Raw genomic sequence first — 20,400 nt, forward strand, 5'->3', positions numbered from 1 at the left:
AGACTTCTCTCGTGATCTGTTTTCTATATTACTTTGCTAAGTCTGTAATGTTAAGCTTTAATCTACTGCTACAGCTTGGGTTATGTGTAATCAATTATATCAAACATGACAGCTACATACTCATACTACCTCTCATCTGCTTAAGTGGCCTTTTCTTGCTATTTTATTTTGTGTTGCTGAGTTCCACCACTAGAGGTAGCATCATTGTCACTATCTTTTTGAACTCTGCAGTCCAGTTACCACAGCTTACCCAGTTTTGTACAGTTCTTAGAAGGTGGGCACGCTATGCACGGAGCAATTTTTGGATACATTTTCTGGAGGGAATGCATTATAATAAGCCAGTAAAAATCTGGTCTCTTCCCCATTTATGAGCCTATATATATAAAACCACAAACAAGACTTAAAACATGAACTGGTTATGGCTGGGCGCAGTGGCTCATGCCTGTAATCCCAGCACCTTGGGAGGCCGAGGCGGGAGGATCATGAGGTCAAGAGATCAAGACCATCCTGGCCAACATGGTGAAACCCCTCCTCTACTAAAAATACAAAAATTAGCTGGGCATAGTGGTGTGTGCCTGTAGTCCCAGCTACTCAGGAGGCTGAGGCAGGAGAATTGCTTGAACCGAGGAGGCAGATGTTGCAGTGAGCTGAGATTGCACCACTGCACTCCAGCCTGGGCGACAGAGCAAGACTCCATTTCAAAACAAACAAACAAACAAAAAAGCAAAAACAAAACTTGAACTGGTTATATGAATGGGCTACATACAAAACATACATGTAAAATCAAGCAAGCTAACTTATAATATCAAGAAAGCTAACTTATAGGTGGAAGACAAGATACATATGAAATGGGAGTGGAAATTTGGGCAAGGAGAATCATTCACTGAGAAGAGCAGGTTTCAGGAGTCGCTTAAGTGATGGGGAAGTGAGTGATGGCGTTATCACTGGGGAGGAAATGGGGGAGATCAAAGGATGTTTTATTCTGTGGCATGGAGGACTGGGAAGGATTCCAAAAATAATAATGGATTTGCTTTTACTTGTAGAAATAGATGATGAATTCATCAAAAACTTGAAAATACTGATTCCTTGGCTACTTAGTCCCGAGAGCCTAGATATTAAAGAGATCAATGGGAATAAAATCACCTGCCGGGGTCTGGTGGAGTACTTCAAGGTATCACTCTCATTTCTAGAGCATTTGTGGGTACTTAGATTTGACATATATTGGATCGTAATTTCTATAAACAAAAATTATAGACCCGATAATACAGGAGCAAAGGTACGAGGAATCTATAAAAAGGATTTTAAAAATCCTTTCGAAAAAGCTTTTTCAAAACCTTTCAGAAAGCTTACTTTCTGAAATTATTCTTTTGAGGAAACTACATATAGGTAACATTATTGTCCCCTTTTATCTTGAGGGAACTGTATTTTGAAATATGAATGTAAGAGTTGGAAAAGTCTTTTGGGGGGATGGGGTGTTTCCCAGGGTCCATGGTCTATTCTGAATTTTACCTTCATAATTCTGAAGATTTTCCCCAAGGGGATACCTTCCTACCGAAGAAAATACTTCCCCATTTCTTACTCTCTGCACCAAGAGCCAATATGAAGTGGAATTATTTTAAATTTGCATTTACCTGTTTACCTTCCTTAGATAGCACTGAATACTTTTTACCAGCACTGAATACTTTTTACCAACCCGTATATATCCTGGAGAATTTCAGTTACCAACCCACTTGTGGACTGATGCTCCAAGGATTAAAATATCAATTTTAAAAATTCATGTTTTGTCATTTAATATGCTATCATATAGGTTCTGTGTGATCTGTTTACCTTCATGATTGTCAGCAATAAATGTCATGTTATTGATCTAAAATATGAATTTTTACTGCGTGTAACACTGTGGAGGTGCTTACAATTTGGTAGGAGATTCAGGACCTTCACAAGGGTCTGTTCCATAAAGCTTATGACATCAGCAGGGTACAGATTCCTACGGGTAACTGAAAAGGGCGGTTACTCCCGGCAGAGGGGTCTAAGAACATTTTAAAGGGAGTGGCATTGAGTTGAGCCTTTAAGAAGGGCCAGATTGGCAGACAGAGATGTTTGAAAAAGGCATTTCAGGAAAGGGAAACAACATGAACTAAGAAAAAAGGGAATTTAAGTATGAGAAAGATAAAATAGTTATAAGTTCCTGAAAATATTTTTTGAAATGTCAAGAACTTAGAATGCAATTTCATAGAATTAGAGGAAATATTGAATGGAATTGCTTGAACATGAATCTTTTTCTTTTTTTTTAGGCTTATATAAAGATCTATCAAGGTGAAGAATTACCACATCCCAAATCCATGTTACAGGTATTTATTAATGAGGAGGCATGTTTTAAGACACGTGACTAAGGCTAAGATTTCTGGCTGTCAGAAATAACCAAATAACAATATTAGACAGAATAATTTATTGGAAGATTATTTGCCTAATAACTTTACCTATTTATGTGTTCATCTAAACATGTTTCACATAAACATATTGCAGCCTCACTTGTGTTGAGACACAAACACTTTATACCAAAGGGTTTTCATTCTCTTTGCACTAAATTTGTTTACAACAGTCTTCTATTATGATTTAGATTCACACATGTAACACACAGTAGAAAAGCAGGTGCAAGTTTTAAAAAACTGGTCTCCACAAACATTTTTTTAAAATGAGCCAGGCACGGTGGCATGTGCCTGTAGGACCAGCTACTCAGGAGGCTGAGGCAGGAGGATCACTTGAGCCCAGGAGTTTGAGTCCAGCCTGGGCAACATAGTGAGACCTCATATCTAAAAAATAAGTCAATAAATTTTGGCCGGGCATGGTGGCTCATGCCTGTAATCCCAGCACTTTGGGAGGCCGAGGCGGGCAGATCACGAGGTCAAGCGATCGAGACCAGCCTAGCCAGCATGGTGAAACCCTGTCTCTACTAAAAATACAAAAATTAGCTGGGCGTGGTGGCGCAAGCCTGTAGTCCCAGCTACTTGGGAGGCTGAGGCAGGAGAATTGCTTGAACCCAGGAGATGGAGGTTGCAGTGAGCTGAGATCGCGCCACTGCACTCCAGCCTGGGCAACAGAGCAAGACTCAGTCTCAAAAAAAAATAAGAATAATAAATAAATAAATAAATAAATTTTAAAAAGGGAGAAACTAGTTTCCTTATATATTTTTAAAATGTAAGTTCTTAATAGTTCCTTTTTGTTATCAGTGATACACTCTTCTATCAGCAGCAGTCCTTAGATATATGTGTGTATTTTAGTATTTATAAAATGTACTATGTATTATTCCCCATGAGTTTGGGTTTATGATTTTTTTCTTCCCAGCATTTAATGGCAGGCTAAAAAATATTTTTTGAGAGGAAAACTCTTCCAAATGAAAATTCATTTTAGAAGTATTGTGTATTGAGTAAAAATCTGTTTATGCATTTTTGAAACTTTTTTACTACTTTTTAAAGTGTAGTAGAAATATTGTAACAGTTTTAAATTATTTTGAGGACTTTGGTTTCTTGCACATTTCTTGCACATGATACTCTGAAATGTGAACTGCCTGTGGAAGTTTAATCAATATGAACTGCATTTTACATCATATTTTGTACTTTGTCCAAAGGCCACAGCAGAAGCTAACAATTTAGCAGCCGTGGCAACTGCCAAGGATACATACAACAAAAAAATGGAAGAGGTAAGAGTTAAATATTTTAAATTCTGTCTTAAACAAAACCAGTATTCTTCATGCAACTCATTCTCTTTTTTCTTCCATGTTACACTGTACACACATGCAATGAGGTGGCTTTGACTTTTTCCTCAGCCTGTATCACATGTCTATTTATTATATTCCTGAAATATTTTTAAAAACATTGTGTGCACAATTTTGAAGGCATTTTAAATGAATTGCCTCTCTCTGTAATATATCCCTATTCACATATTTGGGGGGAGTGCCAGGTCTTTCCACTATTTATAAAATCTAGTAGCCAAAATAGCGTGTGGTACACTCGCCACTACACCTCCTTATATTCCACAATTTTGGTATTTCTCTTAAAGATGAAAACTTTTAGGAAAAAAAAAAACCCTAAGGGCCAATATTTCTATTTATTACATTTCCTCATTTTAACACTCCAAATTAGGATGGATCTAATAATTATTGTGTATATGTACTACTGTGATAGATATTATTTTCTCTTGAAAATGTTATGAAATTAGGCTGGGTGCGGTGGCTCATGCCTGTAATCCCAGCACTTTGGGAGGCCGAGGCAGGTGGATTGCCTGAGGTCAGGAGTTCGAGACCAGTCTGGCCAACATGGTGAAACCCTATCTCTACTAAAAATAACAAAAAAAAATTAGCCAGGCCTGATGGCACGCACCTGTAATCCCAGCTACTTGGGAGGCTGAAGCAGGGTAATTGCTTGAACCAGGGAAGTGGAGGTTGCAGTGAGCTGAGATTGTGCCACTGCACTCCAGCCTGGGCAACAGAGCAAGAATCTGTCTCAAAAAACAAAATGTTATGAAATTAAAATTGCATTCAAATTGAAGTCTTAGAATGAAGGAAAATGTAGTATATGGAGTGGCATTGTTAATAAGGACAATCAGAATGAAAGAATTCTCGATATAGTTAAATCTCAAATGCAGGCATACATACCTCATTTTATTGAGCCTCACTTTCTTGCACTTTTTACAAATTGAAGTTTGGTGGCAACCCTATGTGAAGCAGGTCTATTGATGCCCTTTCTCCAACAGCAAGTGCTCACTTCATGTCTGTGTCACGTTTTGGTAATTCTCACAATTTTTCAAACTTTTTCATTATTATTATATCTGTTATGGCAACCTGTGATCAGTGATTGCTGATGTTACTATTGTAATTGTTTCGGAGTGCCATTAACTGTGCTGTTATAAGATGGTGAACTTAATCGATAAATGTGTTTTCTGACTGCTCCATCAACCAGCAGTTCCGCCACCCCTCCCTCTCTGCAGTCCTTTCTTTTATCTGAGGCACAACAATATTGAAAATAGGCCAATTAATAACCCTACAATGGCCTTTAAGTGTTGAAGTTCAAAGAGACACATCTCTCACTTTAAATCAAAAGCTAGAAATGACTAAGCTTAGTGAGGAAGGCATATGAAAAGCTGACATAGGCCAAAAGCTAGGCCTTTGCACCAAATAGTTAGCCAGGCTGTTGGATGCAAAGGAAGAGTTCTTAAAGGAAATTAAAAATGCTACTCCAGGCTGGGCCCAGTGGCTCACACCTGTAATCCCAGCACTTTGGGAGGCTGAGGCAGGTGGATCACTTGAGGTCAGGAGTTTGAGACCAGGCTGGCCAACATGGTGAAACCCTGTCTCTACTAAAAATACAAAAATCAGCCAGGCATGGTGGCACATGCCCATAGTCCCAGTTACTCGGGAGGCCGAGGCAGGAGAATCGCTTGAACCCAGGAGGCAGAGGTTGCAATGAGCCAAGATCGCACCACTGCACTGCACTGCACTGCACTCCAGCCTGGGCGACTGAGTGAGACTCTGTCTGAAAAAAAAAAAAGAAAAAAAAGTGTTACTCCAGTGAACACAGAGATTATAAAAAAGTGAAACAGCTTTTTTGCTGACACAGAGAAAGCTTTAGTTTGGATAGAAAATCAAAACAGCCACAACATGCCCTTAAGCCAAAGCCTAATCCAGAGCAAGGCCCTAACTCTGTTCAATTCTATGAATGCTGAAGAGTTGGTAAAGATGCAGAAGAAAAGTTGGAAGCTAGCAGAGGTTTTTGGTTCATGAGGTTTAAGAAGCCATCTCCGTAACATAAAGTGCAAGGTGAAGCAGCAAATCTTGATGTAGAAGCTACAGCAAGTTATCCAGAAGATCTACCTGAGATCATTGATGAAGGTGGCCACGGTAAACAGAGATTTTCAATATGGATGAAATAGTCTTCTATTGGAAGATGCCATCCAGGACTTTCCCAGCTAGAGAGGAGAGGTCAATGCCTGGCTTCAAAGCTTGGAAGAACAGGCTGACTTTCTTGTAGCTGGTGACTTTAAGTCGAACCCAGTGTTCATTTACCATTCCCCAAATTCTAGGCACTTAAGAATCATGCTAGGCCGGGCACGATGGCTCACACCTGCACTTTGGGAGGCCCAGCACCTTGGGAGGCTGAGGTGGGTGGATCACGAGGTCAGATAGAGACCACGGTAAAACCCTGTCTCTACTAAAAATACAAAAAATTAGCCGGGCGCAGTGGCGGGCACCTGTAGTCCCAGGTACTCAGGAGGCTGAGGCAGGAGAATGGCGTGAACCCAGGAGGCGGAGTCTGCAGTGAGTCGAGATCACACCACCAGCCTGGGCGACAGAGCGAGACCCATCTCAAAAAAAAAAAAAAAGAAAAGAAAAATCATGCTATACCTACTCGTTTGTGCGCTATTAATGGAAGAACAAAGCCTATGTAACAGTACAGCTGTTTACAGCATGGGTTACTGAATACTTTAAGCCCACTGTTCAGACCTACAAAGAAAGATTCCTTTCAAAATATTACTGCTCATTGGCAATGACCTTATTCATCAAAGAGCGCTGATGGAGATGTATTTAAGGAAATTAATGTTTTCATGCCTGCTAACCCAATATCCATTCTACAGCCCAGGATCAAGGAGTAATTTTGACTTTCAAAAGTTAATAAGAAATACATTTTGTAAGGCTATAGCTGCCACAGATAGTGATTCTTTTGATGGATCTGGGCAAAGTACATCGAAAACCTTCCAGGAGAAATTCACCATTCTGGATGCCATGAAGAGAATCTGTGGTTTATAGGAGGCAAAAATATCAACAAGAATGTGGAAAAAGTTGATACCAACCCTACTTTGAGGGGGGTTCAAGACTTCAGTGGAGGAAGGAAGTGCAGGTGTGGTGGAAACAGCAAGAGAACTTAAAAGTGGAGCCTGAAGATGTGACTCAATTTTGTAATCTCTTAACGGATGAGTTGTTTCCTATGGATAAGCAAAGACAGTGGTTTCTGGAGATGGAATCTACTCCTAGCGAAGATGCTGTGAACAGTGTTGAAATGACAACAAAGGGTTTAGAATATTTTTTATTGGTACATAATAGATGTACATATTTTTGGAGTACATATGATAAATTGATACATCCGTATAATGTGTAAAGATCAAATCAGGGAAAGTGGGATATTTATCACCTTAATATTTCTTTATGCTAGGAACATTCGAATTATTCTCTTCTGGCCATTTTGAAATGTACAATAGATTATTGCTAATTACAGTCACCCTACTGAGCTACTGAACACTGTCTTATTTCTTCTAACTGCTTTATTTGTACCCATTAATCAACCTCTCTTCATCCCCTTCCCCCTACTCTTTTCCTTTCCAGGGCTTTAAAATATGAAATAAAGTTAGTTGATAAAGCATTGGCAGGATTGGAGAGGATTGACTCCAATTTTTAAAGAAGTTCTACTATGAGTAAAATGCTGTCGAACGGCATCCCAGGCTACAGAGAAATCTTTCATGAAAGGAAGTCTATCAATATGGCAAACTTTACTGTTGTCATATTTTAAGAAATTGCCACAGCCACCTCAACCCTCAGCAACACCACCCTAATCAGTCAGCAGCCATCGACATCGAGGCAAGAGCCTCCATCAGCAAAAAGATTGATGTGCTGAAGGCTCAGATGATCCTTAGCATTTTTTTGCAATAAAGTGTTTTTAACTTATGTACATGGTTTTTAGACATGCTATTGCACACTTTACTAGACTGCTATATAATGTAAACATAACTTTTATATGAATTAGGAAATTTAAAAAATCATGTGACTTGCTTATTGCAGTGGTCTGGAACCAAACATGTATTATCTCTGAGGCATGCCTGTAACCAAAGTGAATGGTATGGTTAACTGAGATTACCCTTGTAACTTTTCAAAAAATTGAAAATGTTATTCAAGAACATTTAATATACTCCTAGTTTCTGGAAGAAAATACTCAATTGGCTCCATTCAAACAAAAATCAGTAAAACTGCTAAAGAATGTATTTCACAGTTTACTTTGAGAGCTTTATAGCATTGATCATTGTTTATTAAACCTCATTGGTTAACATGACTTCAGTGTAGTTAGATTTCCTAGAATTTGGATATACGTAGTTTTCTTAGATTTGGATTCATTCTGTGAATGAACTCAGTTTGCACTTCATGTTGTGTCACACATCTTTTCATCTTGAAGGACTTGGATTAAGTGATAAATATTATTTTCCACGTCAAAAAGAGAAAAATTTAAAATGATTTTAAGCCACCTATAAAATGCCAGTCCCATTTATAGTCATGCCTCGTGGATAGGGGGTGGAAAGATGTGGGCTGACAAAACATATATGCAGGCTCCTGATTATTAACGTATTCTAACAAACTCAACTAGCTAAGTGAAAAATTTTGATACAGTTGCCAATTTTACTCTGCATTGCATAAACAAATACTTCTCTATCTGATACAGATTTGTGGTGGTGACAAACCATTTCTGGCCCCAAATGACTTGCAGACCAAACACCTGCAACTTAAGGAAGAATCTGTGAAGCTATTCCGAGGGGTGAAGAAGATGGGTGGGGAAGAATTTAGCCGGCGTTACCTGCAGCAGTTGGAGAGTGAAATAGATGAACTTTACATCCAATATATCAAGCACAATGATAGCAAAAATATCTTCCATGCAGCTCGTACCCCAGCCACACTGTTTGTAGTCATCTTTATCACATATGTGATTGCTGGTGTGACTGGATTCATTGGTTTGGACATCATAGCTAGCCTATGCAATATGATAATGGGACTGACCCTTATCACCCTGTGCACTTGGGCATATATCCGGTACTCTGGAGAATACCGAGAGCTGGGAGCTGTAATAGACCAGGTGGCTGCAGCTCTGTGGGACCAGGTAAGAACACCTTTAATTCACAACTAAATTCAGCACACATTTGAATGTCATCCATGTGCCAGCCACTGCATTAGATCTTGGAAATACACATCAACAGGAATTGGGCCCCAGTCATCAAGAATGTTATGACCTGCCCAGATAGAAGCAACTAACTATATAATACTATGTAAAATGTGAAGTCCTACACAACTATTTTCCAGTTAACATTTCAGCATTTCAAAAAAAATACATCAGTTTAGTAGTATATATACTTTTTTTTTCTTTTTTTGGGTGGGGGGGCAGTCTTGCTCTGTCGTCTAGGCTGGAGTGCAGTGGCGTGATCTCAGCTCACTGCAACCTCCGCCTCCCAGGCTCAAGCAATTCTTGTGCCTCAGCCTCTCGAGTAGATGGGACTACAGGTGCATACCACCATCCCCAGCTAATTTTTTGTATTTTTTGTAGAAACGGTGTTTCACCATGTTGGCCAGGCTGGTCTCAAACTCCTGACCTCAAGCAATCTGCCCGCCTCAGCCTTCCAAAGCGTTGGGATTATAGGCGTGAGCCACCCAGCCTTTTTATTATTCTAAAAATGTTATATCTATTAAAAGTTGTAAGAGAAAACAGCTTTTATTTAGCTAATTATGACTTGTGTTAACATTATCTCATATTTACAACCTATGATTTGATTAGCATTAGCTTTGTTAGGAGCTATCTGAACCACTATCATAAGTTGTCATATCATTCTTTTTTAGTTAAAAACTTCCAAAAGCAGTATCAGATTACTTCAGATTGTCTCTCTACCAGTAGGCAGCAGGTAATAGCTACAATTCTTCCAGCATTAAGAACATACTTATGGCCGGGTGCGGTGGCTCACGCCTGTAATCTCAGCACTTTCCGAGGCCAAGGTGGGCAGATCATCTGAGGTCGGGAGTTCGAGACCAGCCTGGCCAACATGGAGAAACACCGTCTCTATTAAAAATACAAAAATAGCCAGTCGTAGTGGCGCATGCCTGTAATCCCAGCTACTCGGGAGGCTGAGGCAGGAGAATCGCTTGAACCCAGAAGGTGGAGGTTGCATTGAGCCGAGATGGCACCACAGCACTCCAGCCTGGGCAACAAGAGTGAAGCTCCCTCTCCAAAAAAAAAAAAAAAAAAAAAAAAAAATACTTATATATACTTTATAACATAATTGTAACGTGCCTTTGAAGGATCTAGCTGAGATAAACTAGTGGTAGCACAATGGGAAATGAATGAAATAAAAACTGGATCCTCTGAGCCACTTTCTGAAATAGTCCCTCAACCACAAAAGATTTAGGCGGGGTTGAGGTCAATGTCAAAACCCTCCTAGACTATGTTATGCTAAAACCTATGAGGAATACAGAATTGAGTTCTTCAAAGATTCTGATAAAATATGTAATCTAAACTGAAAAATCTGCAGGAGTATCTGTTCTGTTCTTAAATGCTCATAAATTAATATTGTAAGCAAAGTTGAATATTATAACGCTGTTAATAAAGCAGGATATATACTTTTCTTTTTTCTTTTTAATCTGCCTTTGCCACAGGGAAGTACAAATGAGGTAAGTTAAATTTTTTAAAATTCAGAGCTATATATTTGTAAACATTATGATATTATTTTATAAACTGACTAGCCATTAAAAGATGTCTTTATGTAGATTAGAACAATCTTTGGTGACTTCTAACATTTAAATTTGTAATTGTGAATTTTTAACATGGTCTTAAAATATTTAGCTTTTTCTAGACATCATGTATGATTTGATCTACACACACACAAAAACTGTAAGAATTGAATATCATCAGTATTTGTTTCATGAATGTGTAGAAAATTTCAAAATTCTTAAGCTCTGAAATGGTGGACTCTGCTCTACTGCAGAGTAAAGCAAGCAGTTATGAAACCTGAGGAAATGTAACTACTGGAGGGTATTTAAATGTAGCTACAACTTTTAGAAGTTGTTTTCAACTTTGGCTTTTGACTGACAGTAATATATACCACTTTAAGCAGGGCCCAGGCCAGTATGTATTCTTTCTTGGCAGACCTCAGGCCTGACCTGTAAATTAGTGTTCATTTCTCCTACCGCACATGTGCAACACTACATATCTCAGAAAAGACTCTAGGCATCCACGAAGGAATCATCTGTTACACTAAGAAAAATTACCACTCTGGAATCATTTAGGTCATTATCTTCAGGAAGCAAAGCTGATCTTGAACAACTATAGAGATAATTCTTTCCTCAGTTTCTACTGTGGCATATAATTGGATTATGTCCTCGAATCAAATACCATTTACTATTTACAAGTCAATAAGAAGTTATTTTATGCAAAATTCAGTAAGCAAGTTCATTAAAAAAGCAAAAGCAAATTTCAACTTTGTAAATCAAAGCTGAAGAAAAAATATAAGAGAATTAGAATTAAATTGAATGCCTTAGAATCCGAATATAATGGAAGACAATACTATGTTGCACCAATATACATTCACAGATCTGAAGATGGTACCATACAGACGTAATGCCATCAGAAAATCAAGGCCGGGCGCGGTGGCTCATGCCTGTAATCCCAGCACTTTGGGAGACTGAGGTGGGCGGATCACGTTAGGTCAGGAGTTCGAGACCAGCCTGGCTAACATGGTGAAGCCCCATCTCTACTAAAAACATAAAAAATTAGCCAGGTGTGGTGGCAGGCACCTGTAGTCCCAGCCACTGGGGAGGCTGAGGCAAGAGAATAGCTTGAACCTGGGAGGAGGTTGCAGTGAGCCAAGATCGTGCCACCACTGCATTCCAGCCTGAGCGAGAGAGTGAGATTCCAACTCAAAAAGTAGAGAAAAAAAAAAAAAAAAAACAGATCCAAAGAAAGTAGGTATACAGACTCACAAATGATAAAAATTAATGGAATTTCCTGGGAACAGATTACTATTTAAAGGATCTCAAGCTTTTATGCAGCTTTTAAAAATATTCAAAGACTCTTTACAAACTCCAGAACTAAATCAGACAAGTCATTTGTAACTGACTGTCAAGTATGTGAAAGTCAGAGGAGGGGATGAAATCTTAAGACACTAGCTAACGGGGCCAGGAAACAAAGATATCTATAAACACTTATATAAAGCAGTATACAATACACAGAAATTCCTATGATTCAAACATCATTAAAAACCCACAGAGAACAATAAGAGGTAGTTTTAAATGAGGAAAGCTTGCTGAGGTAATGTTTTTGAATAAGGTTTGTAAGTTATTAGCTAAGTCATGGAAACAAGGCAAGAGCATGTAAAGTGAAGGATCCTACTGTGCTGGGGGAAGGACACTATATGTGCTTAGCTGCATGACTGTATCAGTAAATGATGGAGAATAAAATTGGCCCCACTCAGGAAAACACTGGAAGCCCAGAAAGCAAGTAGCCTAGCTATGCATAATAGTTACTGCCAATCAGAAGTTATGAGGTCTTACAATTCATCTAAAACTGCTAATATTCACAATTTGAATTTTCAGCACACCCCTGGGGCAAAGTAGAAGCTCACTGCTCCAAGAGGTATGCAAGGTAAAAGGAAACACAGTTTGAGAATAAAACATTCACCACAAAGGTCAACACACAAAAGTGTTAATGCACACATTGAGGAGTTGAAAATACTTTTGAATTTTAAGATATTAATTTATATATCGATTAAAAAAGATTTCAAATTCAACATGCTAAATTTTATACAGTACGATAAACTAAAAAGGAAAAAATTTTACATCTGTGTGTTTAATAAAATGTTTTATAATCTTGATGCTTTTATTCTAGGCTTTGTACAAGCTTTACAGTGCAGCAGCAACCCACAGACATCTGTATCATCAAGCTTTCCCTACACCAAAGTCGGAATCTACTGAACAAGCAGAAAAGAAAAAAATGTAATCCAAATTTTAAGAAATACAGGTGCATGACCAATTGTCAATTAAATATTCAGTTTTATGTCTCCATGCAAACATTCAAAGTGCTTCCATCAGAACAGAGTAAAATACTAAACACCTCTGAAGACTGCAAACTGGATTAGTTCTTTTACTTCAGTGTTTAATAAGCAGATGTATGTATGCATGGTTATACTATTTTGTTAACATGTACAATTTTCTGATTTTTCTTCAAAAATGCTGTTATAAAGTATTTGTCTATTTATGATAACAGTACACGTGTTCTGCTTGAATTTACTAAATTCTACTACTGGGTTATAATTAAATCATGTGATATTCCACGTTTGGATATGCTCATTTAATTTCTACAGAAAAAATTTTAAATTATTTCACATAGCCATTTGTTAAAACACAGCATCATAACTCAGCAGGCTTGATTTAATCTGTATCATCTTATATATATCACAATCTTATTTTTAAGCACATTTTAGAATTCTTCAGTTGCTTTATCAAAAACCAGATATTGCTTTTACATGGTTTAATAGAATATAAACCTCTTGATAAAAAATGCACAAAAAATCACTTTGTATATGTGAGTTTCACTGCATTGTATATTTTTTCATTTGGTACATAAAGAATGTATTCTTCATAGGTTTATTATTTTAATATGTGAACTATTATTAAAGTTTACTCTGGTTCCTAAGATTAAAAACAAATGCTTACTGAATTTGAAAATCAGAGGTGCTGATATAGAATGATGAAGGTGTATCTCTTTTTTTAGACTCAAGATGCATTTTATTTAATGTTGACATCAGTACAAACTTAAGTTTCTATTTTACAAAACATGCTAATTCCTTTAGGTAACTTCTAGTTCTTAATGACTAAAATCTCTAGTGGAGTTTCACTGAACAGACTTCTTAGAGGAAGAAGGAAAGTGTGTTAATGAAAAAAGTAACACTTATCTAGGAGGTCCAAAACAGAGTAACTTCTAAAGACTGTCACAGAAATGGCTACACCATAATTAAGTAGCGATATAAAGTAAGAAGTGACAGGAAAGAACAATTAAGACAGAGGAGTGTGGGAGTTCATAAGATATATAAACTTACATCTTAGAAAAGTCTGATCACAAGTTCAGCAAATTATCTTTTCCCAGTGATAAAATTCCACTAGCCATACTTTCATTTTTCAATACCCCTTTTCATTACCCCTTTCAATTATATTGATTCCTTTGTCTATGGCCTTTTGAACAGAAAAATGAAATACAGCACTATGTCTAAAACATGGACTCAAAAACCACGCGCTTAGTTTCCACAAAAATATATTTAATAAGCTTGTTATATAAAATCAAACACTTAACATTGTCAACATTTCTTCAGTTATTCAAACTCACTGATATCTAACTGGGAGTAGTTTGTATTCTGGAAGACTTCCTAAGCTAAAAGTATATTTACATATTTACAACACATGTAAATATAACTGAAGAACTACTTCAAATAATGTTGAAATTCACAGAATTCTAGAGATTTATAGTTATAGTTTAGAAGTATCACCAATTTGTTTGCAATCAAGTGTACAGCGCTAATTATGAAAAATGTTTTAACTATTAAACCAAAAGGGGGAGAAAAACTGGGAGGGAAATATATGGTGTTAAAGTCCTGTGATAAATACTTAGAAAATTAAAAAGTAATAATATACATTCGATTTAATGACCAAAAATTTTTTTTGAATCCCTGATTGTCATTTTTGGTAGCTTAACCCAGTCTGTCAGAAGGCAGTATGCTATGCTGTCAGGAACTCTCCACTGCCTCGTCAGAGCCATGCTAAATGCAGTAACAGCACTGGCTGAAAATAAGGAAGATGATGTTAGCAACTTTGAGTTTCACGCACCTTCCCAATACAGGCTAAGTATTTCTGCTTATATGTATTTCTGAAAGATTAAAAGGCCCTTTACCCATTCATACCAAAAAATACTTTCTCAACATGCTTTAAAAGGATTCCTTATTTTGTTTTTATTTTTTTATTTTTTATTTTTTGAGACAAGGTCTGGCTCTCTCTCTCAGGCTGCAGTGCAAGTGGTGCGATCTTGACCCTGCAACCTCTGCCTCTCGGGCTCAAGCCATCCTCTGACCTCAGCCTCCCAAGTAGCTGGGACTAGAGGCACACACCATCATACCCGGCTAATTTTTTTGTATTTTTTGTAGAGATGGGGCTTCACCATGTTGCCCAGGCTGGTCTTAAACTCGTGAACTCAAGCGATCCACCCACCTCGGCCTCCCAAAATGCTGGGATTACAGGAGTGAGCCACCACGCCCAGCTGGGTTCCTTACTTTGGAGAGGGGAGACAAACATACATTATATATAAATATTTATCACAATAAGGTTCCAAATCCTATTTTATATTTCAACTACATCATGGTAATATTTAAACCATCCCTTTCCAGACAATATTTCACACTAGAGCAGTAAACATTTTTTTAAAAAAATACCGCAGATTCTTTTTTTTTTTTAAAGAAGGTACTACTGCTGTGAGAAGTTAACAAGTAATAATTTCCTATTTAACATCTGTTCATAATGACATTTCCGCTGCATTTTTTTCCATCAAGAATACCAAAACAGTTTCCTAATATACAGTATTTGAAAGTGTTTGCCATATTGGCTCTTAAAATGATAGACTAATTTTTCTCGTTCAATAAAAGAAAATTTCTAATAACAAAATACATGTAAAGTTAGAATTTTATAATTTCCACAAAGGAAGCAGCATTTATTAACCAGAGTACTTGTTTGCAATTTTTTATCTGTGAAAATATTTTAAAGCTCTTACAAAACTTAAATTTTTAAAAAATCAGCTCAAAAATTTTTTCCATGTTGTTGGGCATACCACTGCTGTCTCTGCTTTCGGTTTTCCAACTCTGTAAGAAGGGCTTGTCTGTATGCTTCATACATTTTAACAATCTGCTCCAATTCTTTCATGAAGAGCAACTTTAGCATTCCCTGGTATGTATCCAGGTCAGCCAGCTGGAAGAGTTCCCATTTCAGAATGTGGTCATATCTGTTTTAAAACACCATCATATATATGTTCACAACATATACATAAACATGTATTTCTAGCAAGAAACTAGTCTGTTTTTTAAAATGTCAACTTTATTTATAACTAAACAAACCATAAGTTTTAATTAAAAATAACTGGGCACAGTGGTGGCGCCTATTATAGTCCCAGCTACTTGGGAGGCTGAGGTGGGAGGCTGAGGTGGGAGGACTGCTTGTGCCCAAGAGTTTGAGGCCAGCCTGGGCAACACAGCAAGACCCTGTTTCTAAAAATAAATAAATCAGTTTTTTAAAAATGTGAGTTATTAACGGCTATTTACATATAATTCTTTGTTGGTTTGTTTTTTTGAGACGGAGTCTTGCTATGTCGCCAGGCTGGAGTGCAGTGGCGTGATCTCAGCTCACTGCAACCTCCGCCTCCCAGGTTCAAGCAATTCTCCTGCCTCAGCCTCCCAAGTAGCTGGGATTACAGGCATGCGCCACCATGCCCAGCTACTTTTGTATTTTTAGTAGAGACAGAGTTTCACCATGTTGGCCAGGATGGTCTCAATCTCCTGACCTCGTCATTCGCCCACCTCAGCCTCCCAAAGTGCTAGGATAACACTTTGGGAGCCACCGCGCCCGGCCTACATATAATTCTTCTAAGGAAAGGAGAAAACTGCTAATATTACTTCATTTCAATTTAAGTTAAAGAATACCTATTTCTTTAAATTACCCATTATTCTAATATTAACACCAGACAACCTTGAACACAGATTTCAAACTACAGTGGTTCTATAATTTCTGAAGAACATATTTTGTGCTACTTATAAGTTCATCAAAAGTTAACTGCCAGGAACTTAAGACTACTTTAGACCATATTGTGCTTGCAAATGATAATGCACAAAAATGGACAGTCATTTGCATCATTCATGTTGATGGATCTTTTTGAGGAATGCTATTCACAACAGCAAACAAGGAACCAAACAGACGGAGAAATGAAGAGGAACCCTCAATTCGTGGCTCTAAGTATTCTTGAGGCTGAGTACACAGCATCTAAAAAAACAAACAGGAAAACTAAAGAAGGAAAGAATAAACTTTTTAAAATGAGAAAATAAGTAGACTATAGAAGGTTTCAGTGTGGTGAAGGATTCACAAAAGATTCTGTTTACATATATCATGGAAGACCGTTAGTAGTCTTTCAGTGGTAAGTAGATCCCTGCTTAGCAGTAGTACCTTTAGTAGTTGGCTACATAGTTCCATTTCAGTATGTGATGAAGACAGCACTGTAATTAACATTCTCATTTTAAAGATGAAAAACACTAAAACCTAAAGAGGCTCTTTACCTCTTGCAAAAGTGCTTAGTGACTAAAAGTTCAAAAAGGAAGAGAACTATGGACCAAGATGCTTCAAAATAGTGGTTTTCAATGTTAATATCCACTAAGACTAGATAAAGAACTTGAATTAGGGAAATGCATGTTATACCCGAAATTATACCTCTCAAATCATACTGCAGAGCAGACATAATAGGAAGCTTTGATTGCAAACTCTAGCATTATTTTTAATGATCGTTTATAGTATTTCCTACCCAGTGGTTCTTTGATATTATACCATTTTCTTTCAAAAGGACTGTCTAATATTTTTAAATGAGATTTTAAAAAAGGGAGATAGAAAACATACCGAGCAGTTAGTGTGAGCCACTATACTTGGCATTTTGACATGTTTCTATTCAACTTGAGTATGTGTAACAGAAATGTCAGTAATACAACATGCAAAAACTGGAAGGTAAATATATTTAATTGGACTCCCAATTTTACTCAGTTACTTGAGAGCTGCAAATTTATTAATAGATGTAGATTTCTTCGGTAGGAAGCTCTGTTCTTTTTAATGGGAAACTCCAACTACTTGTGAACATAAATTAGAGTGATACTGTAAGAAATACTCAATGAGCCTCCATGAAGAAACAGTTATAAGGTATTTCTTAGAACATCCACCATTCTTGTAACAAGATTTTATGTGCTCCTTGGAAACAAATTCATAATTCCTAACAAAAAATCTTAATCTCCCAGAGTTAGCTAAGAGGCAATTCAGCAATGTCTACTAAATCAAGATGGTTACCATTTATACCAGGTGAACTACAACAATGTTAAACTAATCTATCATCTGTGTACTTTCTAGCAAGGAAAACAAAGAACAAAAATAAGATGGTAAATATTATACTTATTTTTAAGACATGAATATCATTCTGTATAACTATTCGAGTTTTGTCTAAAGGAAGAAAAAACCTTCAAACAATATTGTCAGGTTTTTTTTGTTTTTTTTTTTAAGAGATGAAGATCTCCTATGTCTCCCAGGCTGAAGTGCAGTGGCTAATCACAAGCACAATGCCACTACTGATCGGCACAGTAGTATTAACCTGCTGCATTTCCAACCTGGGCCAGTTCGCCCCTCCTTAGGCAACCTGGTGGTCCCTGCTCCTGGGAGGTCACCATACTGATGCCAAAGAGTACAGACATCCGACTGGCATAGTGCACCACAGCCCAGAACTCCTAGGCTCAAACAATCCTGACTCTGCCTCTCAAGTAGCTTGGATTACAGGGGCACCACCATGCCTGGCCAAGTTTCTGACTTGCCAATCAGCATTCAGCATCAAGAGTACGATTATGGGTAGAAGCAACAAAATCAGATTAGAGAAAATCCTTCTGGGGGAAGAAAGTGCACTCCAAGAAGGGCACAGATGTGAAAAAACTGCAAAGCATGGAATGGAAATCCTATTCCAAATTCTTTCCTCTGTTGCTTCTACATAGTTACTACCCTTCTGCCTATAATCACCTAAGTGTTCCTTCTTTTTCTGAAAAGTATAAACTCCCATTCTTTCCTTCTTAACTAGCCAAGAAATTTGCTTCCACAAGTTTAACTTTTGGTCATTTATACTGTATATACACAGGTAAATCATTCCGAAAATTGGGTGTAAAACACTCCAGTAGTCCATGCTTCTAGCATCTCTTTTGCTCTGTTTTTCCTAGGGCAGTATTCTATTCAAATACTACTTATAAATAACCCATATATACAAATGCCAGTTGCTATAATGCTACCAAAAATAACCTGTCCACACTGCATGCTGACTTCAAGATCAACAGTGCTGCTATCCTCAGCTCCAGGTATCACCATGTAGCCTAAGTCTCCTGCACCCACCCGCCATAACACTGTGTCCACTCCTCCCTCTTTTTCACCTGTATCCAGAGCAGGGTCAATGGTGACACTACAGGACTGCCAAGCCACTGGAATAAAAAATACCCCTGCCACACACTGCTGAGGACTAGTGTTTTGGTGTGTGTGTGTGTGAGAAATAACAAAGTAAATATGTTCTTGACAATGTTTTTGCTGTCAAAGATTAAATTTTATTTTATTACATTTTATTTTGAGATGGAATCTCGCTCTGTCACCCAGGCTGGAGCGCAATGGCGCGATCTTGGCTCACTGCAACCTCCGCCTCCCGGGTTCAAATGATTCTCCTGCCTCAGCCTCCCGAGTAGCTGGGACTACAGGCGCATGCCACCATATCCAGCTAATTTTTTGTATTTTTAGTAGATACAGAGTTTCACTGTGTTAGCCAGGATGGTCTCGATCTCTCGACCTTGTGATCCACTCGCCTCGGCCTCCCAAAGTGCTGGGATTACAGGCGTGAGCCGCCGCGCCCGGCCTAACTTTTAAAATTTTATCCTATAGTTCAGCTTGAGTACAGTTATACCAAGCATTATAGACTTTTGTGAGCAGACACAGGAACATAACTTTACAAAAATTAAATACAAATTTAAAACACAGTCTGTTTCTAAATCGAGTTTTAGAAGTATATGCAAAAATTGTGTTGGTAAATTACTGTGAGAGATAGGATTAAAGAATTTCAGGATTAAAGAATTTCAGATTCTCAATTGTCTGAAAAACAAAAGGAAGAAACACGCAAATTTTTTTTGCAAAAATGTCTCTTTTTGTTGTGATAATTGATTCTTCATTATCTAATTCATAGATAACCACTCACCCCTTGTTGATAGAATATTAACCATTTCCATCCCCTTCAGCAACATTAATTAGAATCAACTAGAAAGCAACAGGCTTCTAGACCTCTTGTTTAAGTTTTTAAACAGTAAAGAAGTATAGTACTTCCTCCCTTTTTGTCAGTCTGGCCCATTTTGGAAGAGTTACAACCTATTTGCTAGTTTCCTTGAGTTTTATAGTTAGCTCACAGAACCAAAGAATTCAAAAAGACTATAATCTTCAGGAATCTGTTTCTTTCTGTAAGAAACCAGGAATTCCATTTAAGTACTATCTCTTCCCCCCAAAAGGAAAGATTATGCTATTTCTTATTAAACATGACTACAGAGTAGAAATAACATACAACAGAAAGAATAACTCTCCTCAACCATATCCACCCCCAGAAATACTAAGGTTAACAGTTAGGCACATATTCTTCCAGATTTAAGGAAAATAAAAACTCATACAGATATTATGTACGATTTAGAATCAGCATACAAACATACAGTTGTAGGTCAGGTGGTATCAAGGGAGAAAGAAAAGAGGAAAATAGGAAAGAAAAT

General features: G+C 37.5%; 2 protein-coding genes across 5 annotated transcripts in view; one reads left to right on the top strand and one right to left on the bottom strand.

Annotated features, from left to right (window-relative positions):
• Positions 1–13,122, top strand: part of ATL1 (atlastin GTPase 1) — a 100,177-nt gene extending 87,055 nt beyond the window's left edge. Inside the window, exons 10-15 of one of the 2 annotated variants that reach the window (XM_001156076.8) lie at positions 1,044–1,171; positions 2,292–2,348; positions 3,626–3,697; positions 8,478–8,909; positions 10,451–10,465; positions 12,678–13,122. In XM_001156076.8, the coding sequence (XP_001156076.1) occupies positions 1,044–1,171; positions 2,292–2,348; positions 3,626–3,697; positions 8,478–8,909; positions 10,451–10,465; positions 12,678–12,788 (815 nt within the window). In that variant the 3' untranslated portion in view covers positions 12,789–13,122. The remainder of the gene's footprint in view (positions 1–1,043; positions 1,172–2,291; positions 2,349–3,625; positions 3,698–8,477; positions 8,910–10,450; positions 10,466–12,677) is intronic. The other variant, XM_522849.8, reaches the window with a different exon arrangement.
• A 964-nt stretch (positions 13,123–14,086) lies between these two features.
• Positions 14,087–20,400, bottom strand: part of SAV1 (salvador family WW domain containing protein 1) — a 35,938-nt gene continuing 29,624 nt past the window's right edge. For all 3 annotated transcript variants that reach the window (XM_016926053.3, XM_016926054.3, XM_063793378.1), the window contains one exon: positions 14,087–15,830. In XM_016926053.3, the coding sequence (XP_016781542.1) occupies positions 15,629–15,830 (202 nt within the window). In that variant the 3' untranslated portion in view covers positions 14,087–15,628. The remainder of the gene's footprint in view (positions 15,831–20,400) is intronic.

Source organism: Pan troglodytes, chromosome 15 (assembly GCF_028858775.2).
Source record: "Pan troglodytes isolate AG18354 chromosome 15, NHGRI_mPanTro3-v2.0_pri, whole genome shotgun sequence".
NCBI classification, from domain to species: Eukaryota; Metazoa; Chordata; class Mammalia; order Primates; family Hominidae; genus Pan; species Pan troglodytes.